Below are 15,741 nucleotides of genomic sequence, written 5' to 3'. Positions count from 1 at the left end.
TACCACAGAAATAAGTAGTTATAATACCTATGTTGCCTACGATAGGAATTAATAAAATTATCCATCACATTGTGTTTACTTAATTTTCGAGTGTCTACCTAGCCGTATGATAATTTTTTTTATTATTAAAAGATTCAGCTTGGATTCAGCATATTTCAATACAAATTAGTCGCATCAAGGGTTGCAAGGTCAAAAAGATCCATGATGGACATTAGACAGTTCAATATAAAGGTTTTATGACACATTTCTCTACATTCAAATTTTAATCTTAAAGCATTGTGTTACAGTCTATTGTTTGAAAAATACAAAGTTTCTCTAACGGTCTTTAAATTTAATCGATTGCAATAATATAAAAAGCTGACAAATGACAACCGAAGTATTCGATTGACAGCTTGGAAGAGTTCAAAGTACTTTTTATCATTGTTTTGTTTTCGTTAACTTTTAGTTAATTACTTAGCATTTAATTTAGATAATTAGTGATCAATTGATCATGTTGAGTGTTTTGGCCAAATCGGTTCCGGCATTAGGTAAGTTATGTTGCTCGAGAAGTGATACTAAAAACAATTTAATACTCGTAGTATTTCGTGGTCATAAATAATGTTTTTATGTAATCCTAGTTCTTAATTTCTGCATATTTACCTATATTTTAATTTGCAGCTCCTATCCGTAATTCAAGATGTATAGCTTCGCTGTCAGCTCTGTCCGACACATACCAAATGCTCCAGAAAACGTGCCGGGACTTTGCAGAGGGGGAACTTAAACCTAACGCAGCTAAATTCGATCGTGAGCACTTGTACCCTGGAGATGCTATAAAGAAGATGGGTGACTTAGGTCTCATGGCCATAGCGACGCCTGAAGAGCTTGGCGGGGCCGGGTTGGACTACCTGGCGTATGCTATAGCGCTGGAAGAGATATCCCGAGGGTGTGCGTCGGCGGGCGTCATCATGTCGGTCAATAATTCCTTATATCTGGGGCCTGTGGTGCACTTTGGCAATGACAAACAGAAGCAGGAGTTTGCAACTCCATTCTGTACTGGTAAATGATACTTTTATTTTATGGCTTTACTTAATGATAGCAAATTCCATTCCAGTACAGTCACCACACGAGATTGGTATGCCATTTAGGGTTCTTGCTAAATTGGAAATTCTATGGCGTAAGTATTAAACAACTAATTTAGCTAGGACCCTAAATTGCACAACAATCGTGGAGTGATTCGCACTCGACTCAGCGTGCCTCAGTGGACGCGGGGTAGCGGATGAGTGATGACGGGTGGTTTAGTTTTTGAATCTGCCATTTTGAAAAAAAATGACGGCGTCAAAAACTGCCAGGGTCCCTCTATGATGGTACAACGTATGTGTATCCATATAACATAATATTATAATTTAATTTATTTTTATATCTAGGTGACCCTGTGGGCTGTTTTGCTCTATCAGAGCCAGGAAATGGATCTGATGCTGGTGCAGCATCAACCATGGCCAAAGACGGTGGAGACAAATGGGTCTTAAACGGAACAAAATGCTGGATAACCAATGGCTATGAGAGCAAAGCCTCAGTTGTGTTTGCTACCACAGACAAGAGTTTAAAACACAAGGGGATCTCTGCATTTTTAGTACCAAAGCCTACCAAGGGCTTAGATTTAGGGAAGAAAGAAGACAAATTAGGTATCAGGGGGTCATCAACATGCTCTCTAATATTTGAGGACTGTGAGATCCCGAAGGAGAATATACTGGGCAAGCCGGGTATGGGATTCAAGATTGCCATGATGACTTTGGATGCTGGGAGGATTGGTATTGCTTCCCAGGCTTTAGGTATTGCTCAAGTAAGTTGCTAGAATATTCATTTACCTTATTGAAATTTATTTTCCTACATATTAGTCTGCTGCCTCACATATATATGAGATGCATAGTGTGTTAGTGTCATCCTATTTTCAAACATAGTATATCTTAAATCAAATGAATTTCTAAGGGATATTTTGACAGATGAGGAAAAGTAGACTTTGTCAATATAGTACTTACACCTACTGTTATTATTTTTACGATAGTTAGATAGTTACAAGCCACGTAGGTACTATTAAATTGTTTTAAAGATGTAGGTAATGTTTTTTACAACACATTTATAGGTAGATATTAGTGATGTACCGACTATTGATTTGGCCGACTAGCCGACTAATCGGCGCACGAATGGCCGATTAGTCGGCCGACTAGTCGGCTAGTCGGCCAGATCATTAGTTTCGTATAATTTCAGGTGAAAAACAATAGTTTTGCTCCTTTGGTTGCGCTATTCATTATATTAACTTGGCTAAAAGGTGTTCTCTACAGGTTCAAAGACCTATACACAAGAATCCTCGTTCAATTTCTGTCTTTCTTTTATTTTGCGATTCTGAGCAGACCGTCAGTACAACTTGTAGGAAGTATTTCCAAGGCTCTATTTCCCGTACATAGGGTAGTCGCCAGTTAAGAACCTATCCCCAGTAGTCAGCGTCTTTACGAGCGACGTGCCCTATTTATAAGTCTCTAAATTTTGCAATAACATTAACAGTTCCCCATGGCTACACCATTAAAGAAAAAAACAAAAACGGAATATTAATAAAATCATTTAACTATAGAACTTGGCCATGAAATTACATGAGAATCAATTGAGATCGACCTGTAGAGGAAAACACCAGCCCACCAACATACGATAACGATCAAACGGTCAATTATATGAATAAACGTTTTCGTCTGCACCCTGAATAGGTATTTTGGTAAAAAAGACATAAAACATATGGCAAATATTGAATGTTGATTTTATTTTTCTGTTTTCTTTCACTAATTAAGTGCCGACTAATCGGCCATTCTTGCCGACTAGTCGCCGACTACAAATGTGGCCGGATAGTCGGCTTTCCCGACTAGTCGGTACATCCCTAGTAGATATCTAAGTACCTAAGACCCTTTACCCTTAATCAATGGCGACTCCATCAACAATTCTTATCCAGATTATGAAATGCCCCTAATATGGCTCGCAAAACCAAACTTTGTCTTGAAGATGTGGTCATAGTGCTATTTGGTGCTATATACCTACATTAGGGCAATGACGGTAACCCCTGTGTTAGACTATTTAATTATTTTCAGGCATCCCTAGACGTGGCCGTAGAATACGCATCAAAACGCATGGCATTTGGTAAGCCTATAATGAAGCTGCAAGCCATCCAAAGCAAGCTGTCGGACATGGCGCTGCAGCTCGAGTCGGCGAGGCTGTTGACGTGGCGCGCGGCGTGGCTGAAGGACAACAAGAAACCGTTCACTAAGGAGGCCGCTATGGCTAAACTTGCGGCATCTGAAGCTGCGACGTTCTTGGCGCATCAGTGCATACAGGTATACAAAAAAACCAGATTCTCTTATGTCACCAGGAGGTCACTAAGGAGGTCGCTATTGCGGCTGTTGAGGCTGCGACATTCTTGGCGCATCAGTGCATCCAGGTAACACGAAAGAATAGCATCCCTGAGGCCTTATGTCAACCATCTAGTTGATGTTGATTAACACTGCATGTTAACTTATACACAGCCTCATAAGGTCCAACCAGATTCGACCGTCACTTGCGCACAGAATATCGTCCTACGAACTGTAGGTAGGTAAGTTTCTGTTGGCGGCGCATTAGCCAGGCGTGGCTCACTCCGCGATTTCGTCGCTTTGCTACAGGTAGCTAAAAGTACATCCGTTCCACACCAATTTTGGTGGCTAGCCATAAGCCGCGCGTGGCGCTGTCGCCACCTAGCGGCCATATCTGTCCTGATCGTAACAGACGCGTTTTGTTAGAGAGTGAGTCTTCTGTACCTAGTACTATTATTAATTCTGTGCGTTAGCGTAGATTTCCTATCGCAGTACATTCGTCAGATCTGGACGTATCTTTATAGCAACAAAGGGTGTACCTATTTCCATTTGTCCCCGCCGGGCACAGGTGGGAATAGGTGTTTTCCTCATGTATGGCGGGAGTCACGTGGGGTGGGGACCCAAGACCCGCGGCAGTATCTACTTTTAAGACTTGCTCTTTTTATAAAAACTGTACTATCTTTTAAAAATAATTCTAATTGTTTCAGATTCTTGGTGGCATGGGATATGTATCAGATATGCCAGCAGAGCGACATTACAGAGATGCCAGAATCACGGAAATATACGAGGGGACATCCGAGATACAGAGGCTCGTTATAGCTGGGCAGCTCATCAAAGAATATGGGCTTTGAACTATCCTACCTCAAAACAAATAGTCATAGAAATATGGTGAGACCCATGACGTCATAATGTATGTGTTCAGAAAGTACTATTTTAGTGACAAGTTTGTTTTTAAAAGTTGTCTAGTGATTAAACATAATTTGCACAACATATCTAAATTAATTGAAATTAAATAAATTTATTTTAAACTTAAACTTTTACAATTTCACATTGAATATATGAATTAGATTTTGTTACATGCCCAAATCAAAGGCTAAATATTTTCAGTATTTTATTGCTATAATACTTTTACATATATGATGAAACAATAAAATTCTTTGTGTATAAATTACATTTCTACCCACTTTTATACAGAAGGAAAATGTGTAAGAATCATGATAAGTAAAATAAATGCTTATAATATAAATACAAGTAAATAAATGTTTTGTGTCCTGTTTTACTGTCCGGGTCCGGAAAGGGACTTGTCCATGAATTTCCTCTTGGCAAAGCAGAGCCACCATTTGCTGGGCTTTCCGTCTTCTGTGGCAAACACCTGGAACAATAGTATAGACCAGTTTTATGTCAACTATATAGGTATAGTTCGCTTTTTCTAGCATTAGAAAAAGGGTAAACAATCTTGAGGTGCTTTTTAATTGAAAAACACGTTTTAAAAATAAGTCACGGCAAATATGTAACAATTATGAATCTAATACGATCATTTATATTCTTCTGCTTTCATAAGCAATAGTTATTGATTTTTTAAAAGCGTTTTTCAATTAAAAGACACGTCAAGATCACTTACCTTCTTTCTCAGCTGCGTCAGCTGAATCGTTATTATTATACAGATGTTTGTATAAATATCCCACCATTGTTACCAGGCCCTAAATCTAAAGCCAGACTTGGCATTTAAAAGGCCTAGCATATTGACGAAAAAGCTGACATACCGTTTTTTAGCTGTATACAGACTAGACCATAGAAATATAAAGTGATTGTTCAATAACCTTGTTACAACTCTTATTTGAGATTTTTTCAAAATCAAAACCATAATAGTAACTTTTACCTGAAGCAGACTCAATTGTTGGTGTAAATATTGCAAAATGTGACTCATAATAATTAGTGGTGTCAAATATACAAAAAAATCTTACCTTTTCACAGACTCTAGCACCAGTCTCATGTCGCAGTTGCTGTAAATACTGTCTCATCAAATCTGTAAAAAACAGAACCACATTTATACATTTTCTCATTCTGCTATATAGTAAGGGAATGGGAACTTGGGAAGTGCAATGATATATTATTCAGGTGATGTGACCCAAACTGCCCAAGACTGAAGCACAGAATAAATAATAGTATTAAGAGTGGAAGAATTTTGTGTCTCAAACCCCAACCGATTAACAGGGAGAGGTAAAAAAAGTAAAATGAAGTTAACTAATAGAATAGAGTTTATTCGTGACAAAAATAGTACATTTCGATGCTAGTGCGGAAGGTATGTCATTACCTCACAAGTACCGAGATAGATAGATATAGACTCGGGACGAGTGAAGAATGACATTTCCGCACGTGTATCGAACGACGTTTTTTAATACAGTTGCGAAAAAATAAGTAAAACGTTAATCGTACACTAAACAAAAGTGGTAACAGTGACAGCTCGCTTAGACGTCGTCTTTAAGTATATTATATCTATGGGCGTTTGGCAGCTATTCCGTTCCATTCAGACAACTTATTAAGAACGGAATTTTCAATATTCAATATTAAAAAATAAACGTGTTATAATGATGAAGAGGTAAGTATTAAAATATGAAATATGTATATTTTTCACATTCTTACATTAACAGTAGGTTTTTATGCTGATTACGACGTTTAAAGGAAACTAATATTAACACTCATCAATAAGTAGTTGTGAATTGGAACAAGTATAAATTTGAAAAAAATTGGAAAAGTAAAAAGCACTAGTTCGAGATAACCAACTTTCCGCACGCTGAACAGCTACGTAAAGTAGCACTTTTTGAGCAACTGTATTTAAAAAAATATTAAACAACAAGTAACACAATAACACTATCACAAAATAATAGTAATTAATCCGTAATCCCTGTTTAATATTGACAATTTAAATTCAACCACAGGGCCACCCCACATCTACCGTCTTTCGAGCGTCGGCGTCTCGTCGGCGTCTACAACTCTATGGCCCTGCTCGACGCAACGTCGACGCAACTGCGCAGCGACGTCATTTTCCATAGCGCTGACCGACGCCGACGCCCGAAAGACGCCAGATGTGGGGTGGCCCATATTGTCAAAAGAAACCAGTTAGGCAGTTACACATTATATATTTTCCTGTGTCATATTAAATTTCCTTAACAATGGTGTCAGTTAGAGCAACAATAAATAGCAGAATATATATAAATATAACGTAAAAGTGGAGTGTTTTTCAGTAGATTTTCATCAAAAAACGATCGACGTTAAATGCCGTCTTTGGCGTCGTTGTCACGATTTTGCGTTGACGTCAAATGCCGTCTGTGGCGTTCAAAAGGTTAATATTTATCACTCACCAGCTTCCTGAGGACTAGAGGGCTTGGCATACACAGAGTTGAGTGGGAACCCTGCTTCCCCGGGAATGTCAAACTTGGATATGGCCAGCATGTACATCTCCTGCTGGCCCTGGTTCTTGTTGGAGCACTTCTGGAGCCGCTTCAGGCACTCCGAGATGTACAGAGTCAAGTAGATGAGCACTCTGTCTGCATCAGACTGAAAAAAGATTTTACCATAAGTATTCATTGAAAATCTGGGTTAATAATTTGTTATGGCAATTAATATTATTATAAAAACATTGTTTTTTTTTTTATATGAACAGATTGTTCTTTGGCCGTATAAGGTAAGCTAATCCAATATTGGTGCTGAAGATAATGTTAAAGATGCCAACCCTAAGAGTGGTAATAATTGGTAATAGGGGCTTTACCCTATGTTATACAATACAATATTTTAAAGCGTAATCATAAGGAGTAGTATGATTATCTTAGATACATTCAATTTCAGCCTCTTTTTCTTTACCATAGACAGTTTGTAGCCAGTTTGGAAGCCAAAAGCTAATTTTGTAGTAACAATTTTACATAATTTACCTTAATTTCATAGAACCTAAAAAACACATTAGCCTTAAAATAATTAAGTGCTTCATCGATAATGTCCAGTTCCAACTTGGCGTTGTTCGGGGCGGGTCCCCGGTTGGCCGTGCGTAGCGGCAGCAGCGCCAGGTTGCCGATCGACTGAGTGTAGTCCGTTAACGTTGAATGATATGCCTGGAAGCAAAGGGCACTGTAAACTAGTAATAGCACACTTGAACTAGCAAATTTACTATCATCTTAACACGACATACAGGCATTTTTTACAGTTCCGTGGTTTTCCTTGTGTGAAACGACCGCTGAAAACTACACCTTCTCGTTTTAATTCTTAAGGTGGATTTCACAGCCTTTTAGAAATTCGTGAACACACTATTGACCAAGCTTCCTTAACTTTTCTGTAAAATTTAAACTGAAATCACAAATTTATCAAAATTTAGTCACACACAGAGAAAGAGAACTGACAGTGACAGATATGAATCATTTGTAATTATTTTCAGAATAGATTAAGTACAGAATTTGAACGTTCCCCAATGTTTCAAAACGAGACTATAATCAGGTTAGCCAACATTAGAATATAAGCGTCAAAAACAGCGACTTGAACACTCCTAACTAATGTCAAGTCAGTGACATTTACACTACACGTGTGTTTATTTCTCGTGAGTTCATTGAAATTACATTACAGTAGAGATATATTGTATTTTTACCTGTGCAAGTGTATTTAGTGTTGAAAATGGCACAAACTGTAGAGGACCAAGTCCTCACTATAGTAAACAGTTTAAAACAAAATTCAGAAAAGGAACTTGAAGACCCAGTTGAAACTCAAACTTCTAAGGCTTCGTCAAAAGAAGAGAAGAAACAAAATCCAGAAACTATAAGGGGTCGTCCTAAATCTGGACGCTTTTGGAAAACGCAAAAAGAAAGGTAAAATACCCTGCACTTCATATGTTATAATCTAATCTAGTATATTTATATAATCTTTCCTCTACTAGTTACCAAAATAAAAATAACCCATATGTATCCTTTCAGGTTTGCTACAGTGAATAAGACTAAAGGGCTTACGCAAGATTTTAAAAAGAAGACTGCCCTTAGGTTAGAGCTAAAGAGGACTAAAGAATTATCCCGGCAAGTTTTAGAAGAATTGAAACAAAAAGAACAAACTAGAAAAGAAAGGAGAAGGGAGAACATCAAGCGTTCGGCCGAAAACAAGGCAAAGGCTGAGGTTGTTCAAGTCATCACTAACTCTGCCAAACTGAAGAGAATGCGTAAGAAGCAGCTGAGGTTCATCCAAAAACGGGACACTAATAAAGAAGTTGAGGCAAATAAATAGATATTTCATATGATTTGTTTTATTAAATGGTGCTGTCTTCACCAATCCAAGAACGCAACAGATATAGCAGCATTAACCCTAGTTAACCCAATTTATTGTATTATATTTTTACAATTTTGAGATCTAAACACTTACAAACTTGCACTTGTTTTTTTTACTAATCGTTAAAAAAACAAGTGCAGTGATATACACGCATCAGCTTTGAGCTGCTAGTGTATTAAACAATATATATATATATATATATATAAATAGAGTTTTATATCATTTGCACTATAGCACTTTTTTTTTATCGCGGCAGTTGACGGGTGCACGTACGCGAGCCTATCCGGCATTTGAGGGGGATGGGACGGATCCGGCACTAGGCATCTGACGGGTACAAGTACGTTTGTCGGTTCGGCGTTCCAGGGGTTAAGTAACAAAATTTAAGTTACATTCAAAATTAACCTGTGGACCGCCCTACTGTCACACATGTGATAGTAGTTAGTATAGGAGTTCCATACTACGGTAATACTGGGGCGCTCCACAGCTTAAATACACTCCTTACCAAGTTACCAAGCAAAATTTGCAACTTTACACTCTTAGCAGTGACAATGTATTGTAGAGCTTTGATTGCAAAATTATGATACACTTGTAAGTGGGAGTATTTCCAACTGTATTTTGATAAGGGTTTTTAAATAAAATACTTTTCTACTTCCATCTAATATTTTTATTATCGGTATTATTTCACAGTACTTATAAGTATAATAAAAATACTAAATGCTTTTTCCCAATTTTGTGGATACTGAATGTTAATTTGGGTGATATTTACATCAGTAGTGCAATGTTTGACAAGAGATGATACTTGATACAACATCAATCTTTTATTATATATGTTTGTATGTACATTATGAAAACTCTGAATGATACTTTACACAATAAAATCTAAATGCACCAAAATAAGTAATGATCACCCTTAAAACAGACAAAACATGTTACTTTTAAACATTCCGTAGAAACAATTTATTAGGATAGATTTAGTTTATCATAAATACTAATACTCGTACAATACAAACAGATAAATTGATGCTTTTCAAATTCATATTCCATACATAGTTGTAAGCCTCAATAAATTATATCACTTTTCGTCATAATCAGAAAAATACTGTTTAATGTATATCTCCACATTGTAAACTTATTATTATCCTTTATCAATAACTACTACTTAAAACATTTATTTAAAAGTAAATGAAGAGTACATCAAAAATCAAATCACACATACCAAGTATATAATTCATTATCATACATAATATGAATCTTATGATGTAGTGTCTTACATAACATCATTCATTAAATTCAATCAAATAATTTACAACAACAATACAGTTGTGTGAATAATAACAACATTAGACATAGCTTACACCTACATCCAACTAACTCCCATAACATAGAGAAATTCTAAATCTTTATTCAAAACATCAGTCTAAGGCAGTGACAACATAGTTTGATCATAGATATAACCAAAATGATGACTTGACGGTTACAAAATGACTAAATTAACATCAGAAAAAAAACCGTATGCTCTGACATACTCATACATTACTTAAAAGATCCCAACCAATACATTCGTGACACATATCAAAATATATCAAATCCACAGTAGCTTAAAGAGATTCTTAGAGAGATCTTTGCCTACACGTGCAATCCTATAATTTTACATAAACTGAGTAGATATGACAACCCCCAGGGCAAGTTATTTGGCGTATATTCTTCGTATTATTTTGGCACCCTTGGCTTTGTAACATCCCTCGCCCACGAAAGTTGCCGTCCTAATAATATAGATGCATTGCAAGTAGCTTGTGACATTACAGTTTAAAAGGCGATTACAAAACCCTGCATAATGCTTCTCCTTGAGTATTGTGATGTCATCATATCGTTGTACACTAAGTTCAGATGAAATGTGAATGAATATGAATAAAAAAGGTTGAAATGTGACATGGGATTTGTTCCTTAAAATAAGCGTAATGTTGGCATATTAGTATGTTATAGTTGCGCATATAATTGAAGGGCTCTGAATATTATACATATAAAATACACTGGGAAGAAACGGATTGTTCATGTAGCGAGTATGGCGATCGAGTTCTTGCTCCGAAATATGTACAGGTCGATTCACGAAAGCTGGCACGAGTGGAATGAACGAGTGAATGAAAAATCTATGTATGTGTCACATTAATCACATTAACCCATCTATGACATTAACCAATAAAATGGTGGATCTGACTGTATACCGATACAGGAGTCACTCATACAATGAAAGTTTCGTTCATTCCATTCGTGCCAGCTTTCGTGAATCGACTTGCACGTAGGTAACAACATTGTTCCACAAAATATATTATCGACGAGCTCAAATACGCGCATACATTTCTACATTCGGAAATGAACATTGGCACCTTCGTTTATCTTATTAAACGCCAATTACACAATAAAACTGCCAAAGTAGGCGGCTCAAGTTGTCATTTGTGTATTAGATGCCATTGCCACTGAAATGATTAACTTATACTCTGTATCTTTAGGTATTTGAATAAAAGTAAACAAATACTACCCTCAAATGGCTCCTTAAGCCAGTTGACGGTAGATGAAAACAGTACATGATCAAATAATGTAGGTTAAAGTCAGGTCGTTCAGTCACTGATCTAGGCGGTTTTGTATTTGGTTGGTTAACCAATAAATGTTATAACTACCCGAAAATTTACAAATTGTTTGTTTACTTTTATTTAAATACCTAAAGATACAGAGTATAGTGAAGAATAAAATACAATAATGCATTAAACTTAATACCGAATAAAACGCACTGGTCTTGTTCCTTAGCATACTTTACAAGAGTTGTTAAAAGTTACCCTGTGCTGTAACTTCCCTTCTACTAAAATTATTTATTAATTAGAAAAAAAGCGTATCATCTATCCTAACATACACCTTATAATATGTCTTTACGTTAACGCTTCAATTCACTTCATACAGCCGAGTGGTACAGCTCGCGCGGCGAGAGGGTTAAACCGGTAGTTCGTTGGGTTAAACCACTTTTTTTAAGGCTTTTAGTCAACTGTAGATCACCTGACTCTTTCGCACTAGCATACAAGTAAGAAGGAAATAGATGATTCACCTAGTATTGGTACAAATTGAAGATACAAATACAACATAGGTTGTTACATAAAAAATGTGGTGGAATGATTTTTGCTTGGTTATCGCTAAAATTCTTTACGCCTACTATACATTCAAATAAAATATTAGCTACCTCTCATATATTTCAATTAGAAATATCATATTTTTTATATAGATTTTTGAAAATAAAAATATACAAATAGTCATTGTAAAATAATCTGGCCTACCTATTAAAATGTATAATATGATGACACTTGTTCGTCTGATTCCCTAGCTCGCGACACGAGCTATACAAAAGTACAGTTAGTGTCCTTTATTGATCGAAAGCCTTAAAAAATAAAAGAGCTGCTCAACTGCGGTTTGTCCACACAAGTAAGAACACTAGATGAACTTAAACAGAGCAAATCTTGCATAAACCATAAACTTATTATAATTAGATAAAATTTTAGGTTACCTTCCCATTGGCAAGTCAATTACCATGAAACTTGGTTCTCGCTTTAACAGTACATTGTTACAAGTGTTTTTACAGTATTTTATTATAACTTTCATCAAAGGTGGTGTCGCTTAAATCCTTCACTATGCTCAAGATTCTAGAAGCGAACTCGCGCTATTAAAATGCCGATTACGTTGTAGTATCACAGCGAGTAATACTACTGTCCTGATTAGAAAACAAGTATTACAGTCGCACAAATACAGGGTGACTAAAATATAACTTTCGAACGGAGACCGAGCCACCGGATAATAGATTACTTGAACTCGGTTTTCCTAGGATTGCGGTGCCGTCATATAGCGGCCGTCTCCATACAAATAATACGGCTAAATATGGATGTCGTAGCATTTGTATGGAGACGGCCGCTATATGACGGCAGGAACGCTATAGGAAACCAGAGCGTTAGTGTACAAACTGAGTGGACGCTCGAGCGGGGCGTGCGGCGATTACGATACGTGCAAACGTATGCGAGACGCTAGTCAGTACACCTGCATGTTATCGCTATAGCATCTGTATGGTTAAGCGAGAGTAGTCATGAATGGGAGGTACCCGTTAGCGGAGGTGAATGTGCGGAGTCCTAGCCGCGGTGGCGGCGGCGAGGCAGTCACACGTCGAAGTCAGCGCCGCCCTTGCCGGTGGGCGGGATGAACGGCTCGCTCCACATTCTCCGGAGGTCGCCCTGCGAACAGTACGTACGTGTGTTACAAATCATTCGTATGTCTCGTAAAATTGTACACACTCGTCAGTTTACAATCTCGCTACTTAAATTTTATATACTGACGGTAGGAAGTTTACAAACTAATCTAACCACGGTGCAAAAAAACTAAGGAAGTGACGGGAGTCACAGAATACATAATAGTACCAAAAATAGTACTAAGTACAGAAGGTTCACTCTCTAACAAAACGCGTCTATTACGACAGATATGTCCGTTCCATAGCGGTGCGCGGCAACTATACACCAAAACTGGTGTGGCCGCATCAGGCCGCATGTACTTGTAGCGACGCGACGAAATCGTGGAGTGACCCTCGCCTGCATGAGGCTGGATTACTATGAAAACCGTTGTCGCCAAGATAATGAGCCCTCGCCCGTTACGATAATTTGAACTTTATAGTTAAGGAAACAATGTCGAAATTACACTACGATTTTTATTTATGAAGATAGATCTAGCGTCGCGTAGCGTAGCGAAGGGGACGAGGTAGAGTAGGGGGGGAATAGGACTAGTAGAAGGAGCTGCGCTGCCTTGAACACCTCGTCAGCAGCAGGGGTAGACCAGCAGGGAGGTAGTTACCTTCACGTAGGCCATGGAGAGCAGCGGGAGCAGCGTGAAGGGCACGATGTACAGCAGCGCGGGCTGCGCGGCCTTGAACACCTCGTCAGCAGCAGGGGTAGACCAGCAGGGAGGTAGTTACCTTCACGTAGGCCATGGTGAGCAGCGGCAGCAGCGTGAAGGGCACGAGGTACAGCAGCGCGGGCTGCGCGGCCTTGAACACCTCGGCCGACACCGTGGCCGTCAGCAGCCCTAGGAAGTAGCCCAGCAGCGAGCAGTGGAAGTACGTCAGCCGGGAACCCTGGAACAACAACCCTATGATGAACAAAGCTGCAGACAGCTGGGATACATGGGAATCGGCTAAAGCCACAGAATAAATAATACTACTAGGTACAGAAGGTTCACTCTCTAACAAAAGGCGAGATATGACCGCTAGGTGGCGCAAGCGCGAGCAGGCGTCCGTTCCGCAGTGGTGCGATGCAACTACTACTGTTAGACACCACTGGCCGACGAAATCGCGGAGTGAGCCACGCCTGCTAAAGCAGCGTATACCATAATTATCAATCACACTGATGTGGAACCACATGCCGCTCCGATGTAAGGGCGAGACTACGCCATGTGTGTCTATAGCGATGTTCCGCTGTTCTACAGTTTACATCTCTACTAATAATTGTGAAACTAATTTTGTCTGTTTGTGTGTTACCTCTTAAACTCTTCATGGCTAAACCGTTGATCTGATTAAGATGAAATTTGGTATTGAAATAGTGTGAGTCCTAGGGAAGAAGGACTAGGATAATTTTTATTATAGAAAAAAGGACAGGAAACTCGTACCATTGTAATCGGGTCGCTTAGTAAAGTAGTAATAAGAGAATGTTCAGTTCACCATAGAGCGGGGTCCGGGCACCTGCCCCATCTGGCACACGAGCGTGGCCTTCTTGTACGCGTCGTAGCGCAGCACGAAGCACAGCAGCAGACCCGGCATCACGATGTCGCCCAGACCTGACAATTCATGTTAGCTTGTAATTATGACAATAAGGCTGAAGAAATAAATGCTAAATTTCATGTGTGTAGGTTAAGTAGGTTTCAAGTTGTGTAGGGGTCAAAAGTAGCTCGAAATGGTTCGTGTAATATTACACACGGTTGCTGCGTCGCCAGTTCCTTTTTCTTTGAACTTGGCTGGTAAGCTAAGACGCGAAGTGACAATCAAATGTCTACCATTAGTTTTAGGCCACAAGGTAGCAGATCTTTCAAAGCGTAACAAATGTACTGTAGGGTATACGGGGCAGCACCAGTTTATTGGCGTGAAGTGACAATGTCAAGTTTTAAACTACAGATTTGCAATGCGAGATGGCAGACCTTCCGACGCGCACGGTATGCACGGATCTTATTAAATTATTGAAAAGCTTGTGCTAGATCTTATAAATCGACGAAATAAAAGCAAGACGGTTAATATAATTACTTCCTCGTTACGCCAAATTCGACAAATTCTAAACAGCCAGCCAGCCGGGCCGGTCAGCTTAGCACTGTACGTGTACACTCGATGGTGCTGTATACACCGACGCATGCTGCGCTATAGCGAGTCACTACTACTCTCACCAGCCTCATTCCACAGCTGTGGGATAGCGACCCGGCACAGTTGAAGCAGCGGAAACATCCGTTGACATTCTAGAAGCGGGCAGCGAATGATACTCCATCCATCCACCGGTGATATTCATTTCATTTATTCAGTCACAATTTACATTGTATATGAATATAAATTATAATTAAAATTAAAAATAAAACTTAAATTATATCATGCAGCTATAACTATTATTTTACAAGACTTAATAATATTATTATATAATATTTACAGATATGGTATGTCAGAATAATTATTGAAATGTTAAGTATAATATAGGTTTAGTCAATAAAGATTATTATCTCTAATAAAGTCCTGGACAGAATAATAGGACTTCCTTAAAAGAAACGCTTTAAGCCTTGCATTGAAAATACGATGATCTACTATAGATTTCAACTCGATTGGTAATTTATTAAATAATTGAATAGCCTGGACACAAGCAGCATGCTTCGGTATATTGAACTTGGCTATAATTTTATTAGGAATGTCTTTTCTTCTAGACAAGAGCCTGTTCTCTCTTTCGCTCTGGTTTTCAACCTGATGTAAATGTTTTATCAGATCAGAGAGCAGGACAAGAATATACAGGGACGGCACAGGCAAGATCTT

The 15,741-nt window shown here is 38.4% G+C and overlaps 4 protein-coding genes across 5 annotated transcripts in view; 2 read left to right on the top strand and 2 right to left on the bottom strand.

The window, feature by feature from the left end:
• Positions 1 to 360: 360 nt before the first annotated feature.
• On the top strand, positions 361 to 4,363 carry LOC134800018 (short-chain specific acyl-CoA dehydrogenase, mitochondrial). Of its 2 annotated transcripts, XM_063772454.1 has the most exons (6): positions 361 to 527; positions 658 to 1,035; positions 1,404 to 1,819; positions 3,111 to 3,320; positions 3,425 to 3,457; positions 4,076 to 4,363. In XM_063772454.1, the coding sequence occupies exons 1-6, from the start codon at positions 491 to 493 to the stop codon at positions 4,217 to 4,219; spliced, it is 1,218 nt and encodes a 405-aa protein (XP_063628524.1). In that variant the 5' UTR covers positions 361 to 490; the 3' UTR covers positions 4,220 to 4,363. The 2 variants fall into 2 exon arrangements, with proteins under 2 accessions (XP_063628524.1, XP_063628525.1); XM_063772455.1 differs by lacking the exon at positions 3,425 to 3,457 and having other exon boundaries at positions 3,111 to 3,353.
• Positions 4,364 to 4,445: 82 nt separating this feature from the next.
• LOC134800019 (actin-related protein 2/3 complex subunit 3) lies at positions 4,446 to 7,729 on the bottom strand. The gene is made up of 5 exons (XM_063772456.1): positions 7,552 to 7,729; positions 7,298 to 7,474; positions 6,731 to 6,926; positions 5,333 to 5,394; positions 4,446 to 4,740 (listed from the first exon to the last, which is right to left on the bottom strand). The coding sequence occupies exons 1-5, from the start codon at positions 7,555 to 7,557 to the stop codon at positions 4,645 to 4,647; spliced, it is 537 nt and encodes a 178-aa protein (XP_063628526.1). The 5' UTR covers positions 7,558 to 7,729; the 3' UTR covers positions 4,446 to 4,644.
• A 217-nt stretch (positions 7,730 to 7,946) lies between these two features.
• LOC134799797 (coiled-coil domain-containing protein 86) lies at positions 7,947 to 8,634 on the top strand. The gene is made up of 2 exons (XM_063772205.1): positions 7,947 to 8,218; positions 8,324 to 8,634. Exons 1-2 carry the CDS (start codon positions 8,028 to 8,030, stop codon positions 8,622 to 8,624), a joined length of 492 nt encoding a protein of 163 aa, XP_063628275.1. The 5' UTR covers positions 7,947 to 8,027; the 3' UTR covers positions 8,625 to 8,634.
• A 4,036-nt stretch (positions 8,635 to 12,670) lies between these two features.
• LOC134800113 (signal peptide peptidase-like 3) overlaps positions 12,671 to 15,741 on the bottom strand; it is a 31,527-nt gene continuing 28,456 nt past the window's right edge. The window contains exons 8-10 of the mRNA XM_063772587.1: positions 14,401 to 14,516; positions 13,660 to 13,818; positions 12,671 to 12,928 (exon numbers count right to left, since the gene is read on the bottom strand). Of these exons, the coding sequence (XP_063628657.1) occupies positions 12,854 to 12,928; positions 13,660 to 13,818; positions 14,401 to 14,516 (350 nt within the window). The 3' untranslated portion in view covers positions 12,671 to 12,853. The remainder of the gene's footprint in view (positions 12,929 to 13,659; positions 13,819 to 14,400; positions 14,517 to 15,741) is intronic.

Source organism: Cydia splendana, chromosome 19 (genome assembly GCF_910591565.1).
Source record: "Cydia splendana chromosome 19, ilCydSple1.2, whole genome shotgun sequence".
In the NCBI taxonomy this organism is placed as follows: Eukaryota; Metazoa; Arthropoda; class Insecta; order Lepidoptera; family Tortricidae; genus Cydia; species Cydia splendana.
Note: the sequence above shows the minus strand (reverse complement) of the source record. Positions and strands in the feature narration are given on the sequence as shown.